The sequence below is a fragment of the Mercenaria mercenaria genome, chromosome 10 (assembly GCF_021730395.1).
Source record: "Mercenaria mercenaria strain notata chromosome 10, MADL_Memer_1, whole genome shotgun sequence".
Taxonomy (NCBI): domain Eukaryota; kingdom Metazoa; phylum Mollusca; class Bivalvia; order Venerida; family Veneridae; genus Mercenaria; species Mercenaria mercenaria.
In genome coordinates this window covers 29,030,589-29,047,224 of record NC_069370.1, presented here as the reverse complement: position 1 = coordinate 29,047,224, position 16,636 = coordinate 29,030,589, and the positions used below count along the sequence as shown (strand labels likewise).

Genomic DNA, 16,636 nt, shown 5'->3' with positions numbered 1-16,636 from the left:
CAGTAACTTAAATATCTCACTTCAGGCTCTTGACCATGTATAAACTAAAGTATTGCACTTCAGGCTCTTGTCAGTGCATTAACATAAATATCACACTTCAGGCTCTTGTCCATACAGTAACTTAAATATCTCACTTCAGACTCTTGTCATTGCATTATCATAAATATCACACTTCAGGCTCTTGTCCATACAGTAACTTAAATATCTCACTTCAGGCTCTTGTCAATGCATTATCATAAATATCACACTTCAGGCTCTTGTCCATACAGTAACTTAAATATCTCACTTCAGGCTCTTGACCATGTATAAACTAAAGTATTGCACTTCAGGCTCTTGTCAGTGCATTAACATAAATATCACACTTCAGGCTCTTGTCCATGCAGTAACTTAAATATCTCACTTCAGACTCGTGTCAATGCATTATCATAACTATCACACTTCAGGCTCTTCTCCATACAGTAACTTAAATATCTCACTTCAGGCACTTGACCATGTATAACCTAAAGTATTGCACTTCAGGCTCTTGTTTATGCATTAGTTTGAATATCACATATCAGGTTCTTGTCCATGGTTAAATATTGCTTTTTAGGCTCTTTTCCATGCATTAACTTAAGTATCATACCTCAGGATCTTGTCCATGTATTAACTTAAATATTACAGTTCAGGCTCTTGCCCTTGCATTAAAGTAAATATCTATCTTTAAGGCTGTTGTCCATGCATTAAATTAAGTATTGAATTACAGGGTTTCGTCCATGCATTCAGTTAAATATTGCACTTAAAAGCTGTTGTCCATGTATTAGGTTAAATACAGTGTGTTGCAGCTGAAGCCGTTATGCCTCCATATACTTATATATTGCACTTCAGGCCCATATTCATGCATTGACATAAAATTTACCTTTCATGCAGTTTTCCTTGCATTAACTTAAATATTGCACTTTAGACTCTTGTCTCTGCATTAATTCAGATATTGCGCTGCAGGCTCTTGTTGGTGTATTAATTTTAATATTACACTTCAGGTTCTTGTCCATTATTAACTTTAATATTGCATTTCAGACTCTTGTCTGTGTATTAATTTTAATATTACACTTCAGGTTCTTGTCCATTATTAAGTTTAATATTGCATTTCAGACTCTTGTCTGTGTATTAATTTTAATATTACACTTTAGGTTCTTGTCCATTATTAAGTTTAATATTGCATTTCAGACTCTTGTCTGTGTATTAATTTTAATATTACACTTCAGGTTCTTGTCCATTATTAAGTTTAATATTGCATTTCAGACTCTTGTCTGTGTATTAATTAGCTCGACTATTCATAGAATAGTAGAGCTATTGGACTCACCCATGCGTCGGCGTCTGCGTCGGCGTCTGCGTCGGCGTCCGCGTCCCGATTTGGTTAAGTTTTTGTATGTAAGCTGGTATCTCAGCAACCACTTGTGGGAATGGATTGAAACTTCACACACTTATTCACTGTGATAAACTGACTTACATTGCACAGGTTCCATAACTCTGTTTTGCTTTTTTACAAAATTATGCCCCTTTTTTGACTTAGAAATTTTTGGTTAAGGTTTTGTATGTAAGCTGGTATCTCAGTAACCACTTGTGGGAATGGATTGAAACTTCACACACTTGTTTACTGTCATGATCTGACATGCACAAAGCAGGTCCCATAACTTTATTTTGCTTTTTTACAAAATTATGCCCCTTTTTCAACATAGAAATTTTTGGTTAAGTTTTTGTATGTAAGCTGGTATCTCAGTATCCACTAATGGGAAAGGATTGAAACTTCACACACTAGTTCACTGTCATGATATAACATGCAGTGCAAAGGGTCAATAACTCAACTTTGCATTTTACAGAATTATGCCCGTTTTTCAACTTAGGAGTTTTTGGGTTAAATTCTTATATGTAAGCTGGTATTTCAGTACCCACTAATGGGAATGGATTGAAACTTCATACACTTGTCCACTGTCATGAGCTGATAAGCACTATGCAGGTTCCATAACCCTATTTTACTTTTTTTACTAAATTATGCCCCTTTTTCGACTTTCTTATTCATTCAAGCGACAAGGCTGTTAAATAGTCGAGCATTGCTGTCCTCCGACAGCTCTTGTTTTAATATTACACTTCAGGTTCTTGTCCATTATTAAGTTTAATATTGCATTTCAGACTCTTGTCTGTGTATTAATTTTAATATTACACTTCAGGCTCTTGTCCATGTTTTAACTTTAATATTGAAAATCAGGTTTTTGTCCATGCATTAAGTTTAATATTGCATTTCAGACTCTTGTCCACATACTTACTTTAATTTTGAACTTCAGGCTCTTGTCTGTACATTGACTTAAATAGTGAACTTGAGGGTCATGTCCATGCATTAAGTTAAATATTGCAATTCAGGCTCTTATCCATGCTTTGACTTTGCTACTATTATTCTGGTTTTATTCGATTTTGACAAAAGGATTTTTACAATATTGCAGTGTGAAAATCAGTGCTGTCATGACTGACATTGTGGTCAAGTTGTCAGTATGATCTATATAAGCCAAAGATTATAACCTGATGTCTAAATGGTCATTTAGATTTTGTAATATTGTCTTTTAAACTACAGACAGAAATGTGCTTAAGACCAATGTGTGACAAAAGACCACTAACCCTAAAGACCATTAGTTTCATTTCTGATGTAAACATTTGTTAAGTATTTCAAACTGTGAATGAAGACCAACTTCAAATAAGAATCACTTGTTTGCTCACTCAGTTATGGTCCTCATATACAGGTGTTACTGTATTAGTATAAATAGATATATATATTCTACAGGACTGGCACCCACCAAGGAAAATGGTAGAACAGCTAGATGATATACTGAACTCGCGACAGTGGGACTGTCTGCATGAACAGGATAAGGAACTGGTGTGGATAATGAGGGTAGAGATACGTGAGAAAAATGCCCATGCCTTGCCGCTTGTCTTGAAGTCTGTGAAATGGAATAATCACATAGATGTTGCAAAGGTAACGAGTTTTCCGCTTACTTCAATAAGGAGAGCGCAGATCTATGGAACGCAGGGTGGTGAGTTCAATCCTTGGGTGAGGTGTATGTTCTCCATGACAATTTGTTAAAACACATTGTGTCTGAAATCATTCATTCTCATTGGGGAAGTTGGAAGTTACTTGTGCAGAGCAGGTTTGTACTGATACAGAATCCAGGAACACTGGTTAGTTTAACTGCCCGCCATTACGTAACTGAAATGCTGTTGAAAAACGGTGTTAAACCTAACACAAACACACACCTAAAACAAACACACAAACTTATTTTTCTGTGTTGTAAAACAAGGAATCATATTTAACTGGTTTCCATAAAGTATGTACCCCTTACTAGTTCCCTACCTGTGTAACACTGGACGGGACTATAGAAATGCCCTCCGTCCATCTGTCTGTCCATCCATCTGTCAGTCTGCAAATCTGGATCCTGCAATAACTCAAAAAGTATTCAAGCTACGTTCATAAAACTTGGTGTGTGAATAGAGGGCAATATGTAGATTATGCACATACATGATTTATGCTTCTGAAGGTCAAGTAAAAATTGTTTCTGCTCCATAACTTTTCTAGTGCTACACACAAACGTTCCCCATGATGAGACAATGTGTCAGTGCATGATCTATGCTTGTCGGTGTAAGGTCAAGGTTACTGTTCAAGGCCAAGTAAAAATTTGTTTCTGCTCCATTACTTTTAATTGCATTGGACGATATTTCTAGCTCACCTGAGCACAAAGTGCTCATGGTGAGGTATTGTGATCACGCTGTGTCAGTCGTCCGTCATGTGTGCATCCGTTCGTCCGTCAGTCCGTCCATCGTCAACAATTGTGTTTAAAAGACATCTCCTCCAAAACCAATGAATGAATTTTGATGAAACCTGGCATGGATGTTCCTTGGATGGTCCTCTACCAAAGTTGTTCAAATGGTTCCGCTTGGATGCACATAGGGGCCGCCAGAGCTAAAAATAGAAAAATCTTTAAACGACACCTCCTCCAAAACCGATGGTCCAATTTTGAAATAATTTATCACAAATGGTCATTACTTGACCCTCTACCAAGATTATTCAATATATACTGATTCGTCAAGAAACATGGCCACCAGGGGCCGTGGTCACTTTTCCCTTTATGTATATAGTGGAAATCTAAAAAATCTTCTTTTGTGAAACTGCTGGGCCGATTTTAAAATAATTTTACACAAATGGTTCTTGTGTGACCCTCTACCAAGATTGTTCAAATTATTTTGATTCGTCAAAAAACATGGCCACCAGAGGGCATGGTTACTTTTCCCTATATGTATATGGTGGAAACTTTAAAAATCTTCTTGTGTGAAACTGCTAGCCTGATTTTAAGATAATTTTACACAAATGGTCCTTGTGTGACCCTCTACCAAGATTGTTCAGATTATTTTGATTCGTCAAAAAACATGGCCGCCAGAGGGTGTGGTCACTTTTCCCTATAATGTATAAAGTTGAAACTTTAAAAATCTTCTTGTGTGAAACTGCTAGCCCAATTTTAAAATAATTTTACACAAATGGTTCTTTTGTGACCCTCTACCAAGATTATTCAAATTATTCCGATTTGTCAAAAAAACATGGCTGCCAGGGGGCATGGTCACTTTTGGTTTTAAAATAATTTCACACAAATTGTCCTTGTATGACCTTCTACAAATATTATTCAAATTTTTCTGATTTGCCAGTGTACAGTTGCACATAGGGGCCGCCAGAGCTAAAAATAAAAAAATCTTCAAACAACATCTTCTCCTAAACCAATGGTCTGATTTTGAAATAACTTTGATTCCATACCTCATGTTTTTTTTTTCGATGTAAATGAGATGTGGAACCAAAATTTGTAGTCCTGTTTGGCGCCATATAGCCTATACTGTGTTGGTGCGCCGTAAAACCCAAATAAATAAATAAATAAATAAATTTGAAATAATTTCACACAAATGGTCCTTATATCACTCTCTACCAAGATTGTTCAAATTATAGTGTGATCAATTCGTAACAGAAAATGCCAAAATACTTCAGAAAATGGGAAAAGCACCAAAATTGGCACAGCTTTTTACCGAAGCATTAAAAACATTTTTTTCATGGGACCCATTTGATATCTGTCAAGATGGCCGATACGGCGGCCATTTTCCAAAATGGCCGCCAAAACTCAATATTTACCTTATAAGATTCTAATGAAAGGTCATTATATTTACATTCATCCTCAAAAATGCACTAAATATAAATGTATATAATAAAACAAATCCTAAATTTGCATCAAATGCAAAAATAACAATTCAAATGTTAGTTTCTTTTTGTTTCCATGGTAACGGCTAAAATGTAACCTTTAAAACTTAGTTTAATATTATCATTGTGTAGTTTTCATATTTTAAAGGATATTTTGTTTTACTACTATATGTAATTTATATTATTTCACTTGCATTCCCTCCACAGCAGCACACTGAAACATTGTTGTTATTCCCTTACCAGTGTTTAGCCAGAGGGGGCTTATGGGTTGCCCCTATATGCATGTCAATATGTCAGCCATGCAGAGTGTGATACTGCAATAACTTTAAAACTACAGCAGATTTTTTTCATGATACGTGGTACATGGATAAATGGCAACGTAGAGAATGCCAATGCCATTTAAATTTTTTCCTATGGCAACAAATGTTGTTGCTATTGCAACAAATAGTGCACGAATATGACAAAAAGTGTCATCCTGCATTTTTTCAAAACAAGGAGAGATTCTTGAGAAATTTTACATAGAGAAACAAACTGAAAACATGCTTTTATCTTATTTTCTCCTTTTGTATATCATTTTGTCCGTCTGTATGTATGTCGGTCCATCATTAGCAAATGGCGGATTCTTCATGACAACTACCCCTTTCAGTTTGAAACTTCGAAATACAAGAATAGATTATAGCGACGGGCTATTGGATCAAATGAAACAATGTTCCTTATTATGCACCCACAGTCACAATGTCTGCATGATAAATTGCTAACTGTATAACACAGAAGAGTAAGGCAGAAAATATAAAAGTTGCTTTCATGGACAACACATAGTAACTATTCTGTGAAATATATTACTCTGAACAGTGAGCTGAAATCTGAAATAAGGTACATAACAGACACTCTTGTCAGTACACACAAGCACGAGATTGTCGACAACTTTAGTTAACTTGCATAAGGCAGTGCAGAGCATTTCAGCACTTTTAACAAATAACATCTTCCTCGACAGCCTTTATCGAGGTTGCAAATGCACTTGAGGAGCTATTGGTACAAGACTCAGGTACTTGAGGCAAAACTATTGGAAAGGTTCCAATATATCAAATATATCTGGTCAGCCTTATTTATCTTGACTTGGAATTTTAGGAAAGTGATAGAACACCTGACCCCCATATGTGTCCGACCTAATGGGCAACCTTTTTTAGTATGTTCAAGAGGTGTAGCAGACGATGCAGGAATGCACATTATAGCCCTAATCTTTGTGTGAACAGATGGTTGATCAGCTACTTGACATGTTTTGCTGTAAAGAAGAGTATCGAAAGCCTCCATTTATACCACAGAAATATTATATGAATAGGTTGTTTGTAGGAAGGTGTAGAAAATGCATTTAAAAGCTTGATTCACCGGTAAGCGTGAGCTGTACTGGTTAGTTTTGTTTGACAAGACAGTGTTATTCTTACATTGGACTGCTTAACTGGAAGTAGAATAGCCTTACAAATGGTAAATAGATAATATTTGTTGTCTTAAAACTAGTAATTTAAATTGGTATTAAAATTGTGTTTCGAATACATGTGCTCAATAGAAAATCCTCAAGTACTCACAATTAATTTAATTTTAATTTCAGTAAAATATCCAGAAATAGATATTAGAGCACATTTTTTGTAGAAATGATAGATTCTGCTCTTAATTTATACCCCCGTTACACTCAGCCACGTTCCCACTTCGTCGTATAAACTAGCAGGACGCAGTAAGAACTTGTACAATGTAGAAGAAATACAGCAGACACCGATAAGAACATGATAATTATGGTCTCCATGAGTGTAGAGGACGCGGTCGAACTTTGGATATGTTCAAAACAAAAGTAGTGAGGACGTGGTCTAATCAGGAAGCAGGAGGAACTAAATAAGGACGTAGTAATGATGTAACTAAAACCTAGTAGGACATAGTACAAGCGTGGGAAAGACGGGAAAGACTGCATGGCGTGCTCATTGCGCTGTTATTGGGTTGTCATTGCGTTCTTGCTACGTCAATGGAGTTCTCACTACAACTTATCTACGCTTATGTGCTATGACCATGCTACCTGCATGCCACGTTGTAGAATACCGCATAATGTTATCAATACGTTCTTTCGGTGCTTAACACATCTATGTCATGTTTGCAGCAGGCTCTCACCATGATTGGTTCAGATTCTGAGAATTGAGTATGAATACTTGATCCAATTCCCCATCACTTCGTTTTCAACCGGCAATGGGTATCGAACATCATCAGGAATTGCCACATAATCATGGACTCAGCAGCACTGGTAGCTTGTAGTGGACTTCTGGACCTTCGTATACCCTTCACGCTACTTTTGCTTTTTCCACAACGGCCTCTCTATAAGACTGCTCTTATTTCTTCGTTGGGGTGGGGGTGGGGACGCAGTGTGGTCTTCATGGTCTTTGTCTGAGAGTGATCAGGGCATAAGTGACTGCACATTATATGCTTATGACATTAAACTATAAAACTATTGTTATGGCACAATGTGCTACAATTTGACAAAAACAGAATATTACAGGAACATGCAAATGTAAATTTGATTACGCTGATCAACTGGCAATGACTTTTTCCCAAAGAAATCATGATGGTCTGACAGGCCAGGGATGTTCACATGGTCTATCGCACTAACATAGTTAATGAATTATATAGTTTTATTAAGTGTTATTAGTTCTCTTAGTGTAAATAAATTGAAATGAATACAGCAACACTAACAAATTGTAAGTCGCAAAAACTAATGACAAAGTGAAACACATGTCATTTATTTACTAATTTGAAACACATTACAGACAAACTTCGTTTGCTCAAACTCTGATAATTCGGACACCATTCTTCACTTGAACCTATCGTCAGGTCCCAACCAAATTCCTTTATAATATATTCTTCGATCACTCAAACTACCGATAATTTGAATAAATGTTTGAATTTATTCAGACAGGTGCTTTTAACTTATTATACTGATGACTGTTTAGTGTCTACAGAAGTTTTATATATAATATTAAGTATTTTTGAAAATATATATATGCATGGCGGCCATCTTGGATTTTTCGGCCATATTGGATTTTTCGGACTGGGTCTCATGCTCATTTTTAGTATTTTGCCCTAAAGTAGTTATGTACCAAGTTTTATGCTTTTCCCATTTTCTGAAGTATTTTAACACCATTTTACTGGACTATTATATTGATTCGTCAAAAAGCATGGCCACCAGATGGCATGGTCACTTTTCATCAACAATTTCTTTATACAATATCTCCTCCAAAACCACTGAATGGATTTTGATGAAACTTTACATAAATGACCCCTAGGTAGCCCTCTTTCAGTTGTTCAAATGGTTCTGGTTCATTGAACATACATGTCTTTTTGGTTAAAAATAGGTTTTCAGCTATCAGACTTAAAAAATCTTTTTCTCTAGAGCTTTGATATTTGGCATGTGATATAAGAGTTTGACTCTCTATCATACTTGTCCAAATTATTGCCCTAAGGTGAAAAAAATGGCCACGCCGCTGTGTATGACATGTACTTACTATAGGCTAATATTATAAGAAACTTTGAAAATCTTCTGCTCTGAATCAATAATAGCTAGATCATGATATTTGGCACGTAATATCATTGTTGTACTGTCTACCGTAATTGTTCAAATTATTGCCCTAGGTTCAAAAATGTGTGTGACATGTACAGTAAAGTTCCGATTAACGACCGATCCGAAAATGAGACCATGTGTTAATACATGCTGTTTTTTAAAGAACCGATTTTTTTCCTCTATAATTTAATGGTCGCAAGATCCGAAAATGCGACCGTTCCACTATTACGTAATACGACCACTTTTTAAGAAAAGTCTCTTTAAAGAACCAAACTGTCAAATTGTGTTGTTTTTGGTCTCTTTAATGTGACCGCTCAACAGTTATCAAGTGTCAACTAATTAGCGGTTTCATTTTGCAACATTACCTAAGGACGGTTTACGACATGATGCAGAGACGTGTGAAAAACAAAATAAGTGACCGAGTAATGGTAATTTGATTGTTTATTGTTTGTTTATATCATGTGGCATTACTGATTGTCCATTTAGTTAAAACTATGAAACGAAACTGAAGTGTATTGATTCGGTACATATATAAATTATTTAGGCCAACATTTTTTTATTTTCTGGTTTACGGTAGATTTTTCAAAAAATTTGGGTCGGGGGGGACAAATAAAAATAAAAGTCCCAATTTTGAGCAGTCGACCAAATAAATAAAAATAAAACGTCCAAAAGGATACAATTTTTTTATTTTTTGTAAACCACAGAAAACAAGCTTGCAAGCTTAAATTGCATATACACTCACAAATTAACTATTCTGAAGTGGTTTATATCTCATCATCTCAGTATACTGTTGTTTTCTTTATGTGTAGCTTGTATGAATAATGCCATTTTCAAAGTGATCAAGGATACCACTATTTGTGTTTCTGTAGTAAAAATAGACATGTGGAAACATCTTTTATAATAAAATATACATATGCCACACTGTGACAGTTGACATTGTCATATCATAAGAACACTGCATAATGTTTATTATAAAACATGAATAAAAAATGCTACTAAAATGGGGATATGCAATGACTACTGTAGGTCTGCATCCTGCATACATGCATATTAACTGGATGGAGATGCAGTCTTAAAAGACAGGAACTGTTCTACTAGAAATGAAAAGTTACGAATTGATAAATATTATGCACACTGACTTTAAAATTAAATTGCTTTGGTTAAGTTTCAGTGGCTTGAATATTGTTTTATATTTTACCGACTGTCAGTGCCACCTATATTGTACGACAAGCCAAAACAATCTGAATTCTGGTTCAGCTAAAATGTGTACAAAATAACAACCTTAGCAGCTGATGTTCAAACAACATTATCTGAGATTTATAAGACTCTTCATTGAGATGGGACTTGGAATTAGTAAGTTATGAGTCCGAAAAAAACGTTTATTACTGGATATGTCATTATGTGTTCCTCAGTGTCAAAGGCACATGTGGCATATAGTGTCTGAATGTTTGTCCCAAACATACTTTCAAAGGCTCTTCTTACAGATTTTATCAGTATACTTAAGTGAACATGAGAATATTGCTGGGAGTTTCATGTTTGATAATTATCTATTGAGTTACAGTAGCTGGCTAGAACTTAAGTCAAACTAATTTTACGCAGTCCTAGGAAATATTGAGATAATCTTTTCATATGGCCAATATTTCCACTCCGATTAGATTGCCCGTCACAAATATTAAACAACCATTAATCTGACTGTCCCAATTATTTTGACTACAGTTTGAATCTTTTATCACATTTATCATTGTCAAGCATTTGCAGGTACATGTGTCATTTTACATTGAAATTGCACTTTATATAGAACAGAACTACTGAAAATTGTGGCATTAGTTATTTTTTTTCTTCTCCAACCCTCAAGACTTCAAAGTTAAAAAAAATGTGTTTAAATAGCAAGTTGATACTCACTTTGCTCTTCCATTTTGCCATTTCTTTGGTTTCTTTCCTTTTTTATCAATTGTGGTATTTTTCTGACAGTCCCACATGAATTTGATCGTTGTCCAATTATAATATACAGACAACAAATCTCGTACATGTGATACGCCAGATTTTTCAACATCCGACAGCGTTGACAGTGAAGGTTTTTTTTCGTAGGTGATTACTCCTTATGTTGAGCTTTAGGTGCTGTTTTTTTCTACTCAGATCCATTTGTTTACAATACTTGTTATCTCTGCCAACTTATTCCAAAGATTATTTTCTGTAAACTTGTATATTTTTCCTATTTAATTTCACACAATTTACATTCATGGAGGCCGCCATTTTTCATGCGTCTACTGATCTAGATTAAAAACCTCTACCATACGGTTAAACTTTTATTTTTGGCAGCAGCAGTTACTGACGGTCGGCGGGTAAAATGAAAATAAAAATACTGAAAATGACTTTTATTTTTATTTTGTTTTGTCAAAAAATAGGGTCGGCGCTCCCGTAAACCAGAAAATTAAAAAATGCTGGCCTTAGATAATTGGAATTGCAGCAAGTGGTAATTGTACCCGATTTTCGGATGAGCAAGCAATTAAACTAATTATGTTTTGAGCGAAGTTTTACTTTAATGGGATTTGAATGTTTCAAAATCATTGCATTATTGCATCTTACAAAACTCAATGTTTTAATAAAATTTAATTGTGAATGATAAAAATTGAAAAACATAGTCAAAATTTTATTAGAGTAAATGTCTGTGCTGTGTTAGGAGGGATGGGGGGGGGGGGGGGGGTTGCGTAAGAGCGGGTAATTAGACATTTTATTTTAGTGCAATGTATTAGAGATTAACTGACAAACATAGGTTTATTCTATAACATGGATTTTTATTGTAGAGGTTTTAAATTAGTATTTTCTGTTATTCTAGCCAAGATTGATTTATTGTCTTTGCTAGTCTGTTAAAAAGTTGCAACATTTAATTAAAATGTTTACTGTATTTGCAATAGTAAGAATGGAATTATATACAGACATCCCAACTCTCCCGATCCGATCGGGTTTCTCCCGATTTTGGTTGTAAAACCTGACCACCCCGATCAGAAGTCTCAATCTCCCGATTAAAAAACAAACAACAACAAAACAACATAAATAAACAAAAATTATGAAATAATCCACTTCTTTGCGCCTATCTGATACTGTACGTATCACTGCTGAGTCTGTAAACAACACCTTTCAGATATTTTCGCACATTATTCTACCCCTGCTGATTATTGTTTATTACACGATTCAACAAAGCCAGGTGTTGATGAATGTGTCACAATTGAAATTAAAATCCAGACATTAGATATGTAATTAAATTCAATCAAATTCAGATTAGAAATTATACTGGCTTTACCTTTTTCTGTAACTTTTTGAAATCGAAAGTAGATGGTCGCCGAGTCAACCTGCTAGGTTTTAAAAAACATTTCTCTTAAAATCATTTTGATAAGAGGAAATGTCATGGTAAATTTTAGTATCACTTACCATCAAATGCTGTTAAACTGTCTTTGCATCATAACAATTTGTCAAACACATCCTTTTACTGGAGATTTAGGCAAATCTACCAAAGTGTAACAATACCCGGCCATTCAATTTTGGATAACAGACTTTTGATCAATAAAAGTATTTGAGCGAGGGGTTTTAAATACTGGTTGACAGGGATGAGAATCAAACAGTAAATCCATTGCTTGAACTTTTATTCTTTAAGCTATATACATTTTGTTTTTACAGTTCTAACAGCTGCACTGTTTGTCATGTAAAATTCACCTGGGGAGTCTTCTTTCCAACAAAAGAAATAAAAGTGCAGGTTTAATTCTCAGTGGTGTTTTGAATTTAGACATACTGCTTAAAGTGCCATAACTATTTAATTTTGCACAGAAGGCTTCATGTATTATTGTTCCAAAACATTAAAAATGCATGAATAATAAGATATAGAAAAGTGAATTTTTTAAGACTAGTGATTTTATAAGGGCAAGTAAGTTTATATGATCATTAGATTTGTTAAAAGCTTCGTTATCATGAACATAATTACCGCTGTATAAAATCTCCCACTTGAACACCTCAATCTCCCACTTTGGAAAGCAAAAACTCCCATTAGGCATTCAGAAAAAGTTGGGATGTCTGTATATAAAACTACATCATGTACGATTTATAACTTGTTATTTATTATACACTTTGTCATTTGCTTAACGCTTACACTTCAGAGCTTTAATGCATTAATGCCTTATCTGAGTATCATTTTGTAGGGTCTCCATAATAAGACCGACTCGATAATAAGACCATAATGGATATAATATGGAATTTTATTTTTTATTTTTAAAACAACTGTATGCAGGGGTTACACTTGACCCAGTAGGGCTTTTGACTCTTAAAAATAGCAAAATGTACATACAGACTCCTAGGATTTCAGCTGAAGGGTCCTTTTTATCAACATGAGATATATTTCAGTTTTAACTGACAAAATCAAGCCTTTTATATTCAAAATGACAGCTATCTATATATAAATTGAACCCCTGAGTACAAGTCAAGACAAACGGCAAACAGAATAAAGTAAAAACAAACACACATAATTTAGTAGCTGGATCAACCTGCGTTTGTGATGAACCAACTTTAGATCGACCAACAAACGCTTGATGATTTGCCACGATCATTCGGCGCTTTATGATCTAGACTGCCCAAAATAAAGTCATTGTATAGGTCCAATAACTAATTAACAACGGAATAATTGCACCCAAACCAGTCTTTGAGAGTTATTATGTCTCCCCCCCTCTGGGGGAGACATATTGTTTTTTGCCCTGTCCATCCGTCCGTCCATCCTTCCGTGCGTCTGTCCGTCCGTCGTCCGTACGTCACACTTCATTTCCGAGCAATAACTGGAGAACCATTTGACCTAGAACCTTCAAACTTTATTGGTTGTAGGGCTGCTGGAGTAGACGACCCCTATTGTTTTTGGGGTCACTCCGTCAAAGGTCAAGGTCACAGGGGCCTTAACATTGAAAACCATTTCCGATCAATAACTAGAGAACCACTTGACCCAGAATGTTGAAACTTCATAGGATGATTGGTCATGAAGAGTAGATGACCCCTATTGATCTTTGGGTCACTCCGTCATAGGTCAAGGTCACAGGGGCCTGAACATTGAAAACCATTTCCGATCAATAACTAGAGAACCACTTGACCCAGAATGTTGAAACTTCATAGGATGATTGATCATGAAGAGTAGATGACCCCTATTGACTTTGGGGTCACTCCGTCAAAGGTAAAGGTCACAGGGGCCTGAACATTGAAAACCATTTCCGATCAATAACTAGAGAACCACTTGACCCAGAATGTTGAAACTTCATAGGATGATTGATCATGAAGAGTAGATGACCCCTTTTGATTTTGGGGTCACTCCATCTAAGGTCAAGGTCACAGGGGCCTGAACATTGAAAACCATTTCCGATCAATAACTAGAGAACCACTTGACCCAGAATGTTGAAACTTCATAGGATGATTGATCATGAAGAGTAGATGGCCCCTATCAATTTTGGGGTCACTCTGTCAAAGGTCAAGGTCACAGGGGCCTGAACATGGAAAACCATTTCCAATCAATAACTTGAGAACCTCTCGACCCAGAATGTTGAAACTTCATAGGATGATTGATCATGCAGAGTAAATGACCCCTATTGTTTTTGGGGTCACTCCGTTAAAGGTCAAGGTCACAGGGGCCTGAACATTGATAACCAGTTCCCATCAATATCTTGAGAACCACTTGACCCAGAATGTTGAAACTTCATAGGATGATTGAACATGCAGAGTAGATGACCCCTATTGATTTTGGGGTCAGTCTATTAAAGGTCAAGGTCACAGGGGCCTGGTCATGTAAAATCATTTTTTGGAAATAACTTGAGAACCACTTGGACTAGAATGTTGAAACTTAATAGGATGATTGGACATGCAGAGTAGATGACCCTATTTATTTTGAGGTCACTTGATCAAAGGTCAAGGTCACAGGAGCCTGAACAGTGACTTGAGAACCACTAGGCTAAGAGTGTTGAAATTTAGCGGGATGACTGGACATGCCAAGTAGATGATCCCTATTGCAGCCAACCGTCAGTGTCTCTTTGACTTTCACTCCTGACCCATATTGACTTCTTGCCTATAGGACTTTGCATTGGGGGAGACATGCGCTTTTTACAAAATCAATTTCTAGTTTCACATTGAAAAACTACGATTATGAAAATCATAGTGAAAGTTGTTGTGCCCCTCCATGAGTGGTGGGGGCATATAGATTTGCTCTTGTCCATGCGTCCGTCCGTCTGTGCATCCGTCCGAGCTCACATTTGCATACTTAGGTGGCTATAGGAACAATAGGTAACTGTACTTTTTAGCTCACCAGAGCTAAAGGCTCAGGGTGAGCTATAGGATCAGTCACCGTCCGTTGTCAAACGTCTGTCGTCCGTCCGTAAACTTTTACTTTAAACGACATCTCCTCATAAACCACTAGGCCAATTTCATCCAAACTTCACTGGACTGTTCCTTGGGTGAAGCTCTACAAAAGTTTTTCAGAGAATTGAATTCCATGCAGAACTCTGGTTGCCATGGTTCATACATGTTTGGTTCCATTTTTATGCTCCTGAAGGGAGGCATATTAGTTTTCAACTGTCTGTCCGTTCGTTAGTTCATTAGTTTGTTCGTTCGTTTGTCACAACGTTAACTTTTTGCATGAAGGCACTTTACTCGCGAACCACTGCACCCAGGACCTTCAAACTTCACATGCTAATAGTACTTATTGAGGAACAACCCCTATTGACTTTGGGGTCACCAGGTCAAAGGTCAAGGTCAAAGGTTAAGGCACTGCGGGGGCATTTGTCACCATTAGTGACAACTCTATTTGATTTTTTTTGTGGGGGAAATAAAAAAAGGTCAGGCGGCATAAAAATGAGGGGGGACAGGCAGGGAAGATAATCTAGGAATTAATTTATTATCACCTTAGCCTGAGTGATTGAATATTTAAATATCAGAATGATTAGCTGCTGTAAATAAGACAGTAAACTATAAGTAAGGCCTTCCCATTGTTTATTTATCAAATAATCAGGGCTTTTCTATGGTTTGCTTGTTTTATCATGGTTCTGAGGTCAGATGCACAGGAATTGAACAATAAAGGTGTTAGCCCTTGTGGCGAAATATCTAAGCATCTTGAAACTGAAACTGAATAATTTGATTAAACGCCTATTTTTATACAATGATAATATACTCAATGGCGTTGTACATAATAATGATAATAATAATTATAACAATATTAATAATGACAATAATAATAATAACAGCCTTATTGTAATAAACAGTTCTGATCACACCCCTCCCCTTGAGGTCATTTTACCCCTATTGCCAATACCAGTGCTTAAAGCATCTAGTACATTACAGTTTCAGTTTCAGCTATTTGACATCAAAATTGACTTCTCAAAATGTTCTCTTACTGGTCTGCATGTCAACTGTTACTTATTGCCTTTATTTAACTGACAGACAAGTCAAGAATATTCTCCTAAACTTTTCTTCTCCTTTTCTGTGGAGAGCAATCTTAATATCTCTGTGTAATCTTTTGACATTGTGTTGCTATAAAATTACTTACCATGGCATATGTTCAGAGCATTTCTGAAGATGACATTTATTATTTACTATAGATGCAGATATTGTTGAGCTCGTGGAGACAGAAGATTCCTGTAGATCATGCTTTAGAGTTACTAGACTTCAATTTCCCAGATAAAAATGTTCGAAGATATGCAGTGGATTGTTTACAAGATCTCAGGTAACTGTGCTTCCTTTAGTATATCATTTTATATGTAGTGTTTGTTAGT

The 16,636-nt window shown here is 35.9% G+C and overlaps 1 protein-coding gene across 6 annotated transcripts in view; it reads left to right on the top strand.

The window, feature by feature from the left end:
- LOC123559573 (phosphatidylinositol 4,5-bisphosphate 3-kinase catalytic subunit beta isoform-like) overlaps positions 1–16,636 on the top strand; it is a 163,735-nt gene that overhangs the window by 96,091 nt on the left and 51,008 nt on the right. For all 6 annotated transcript variants that reach the window (XM_045351509.2, XM_045351508.2, XM_045351510.2 and 3 more), the window contains exons 15-16: positions 2,810–3,001; positions 16,463–16,587. In XM_045351509.2, coding sequence (XP_045207444.2) covers positions 2,810–3,001; positions 16,463–16,587 — 317 coding nt within the window. The remainder of the gene's footprint in view (positions 1–2,809; positions 3,002–16,462; positions 16,588–16,636) is intronic.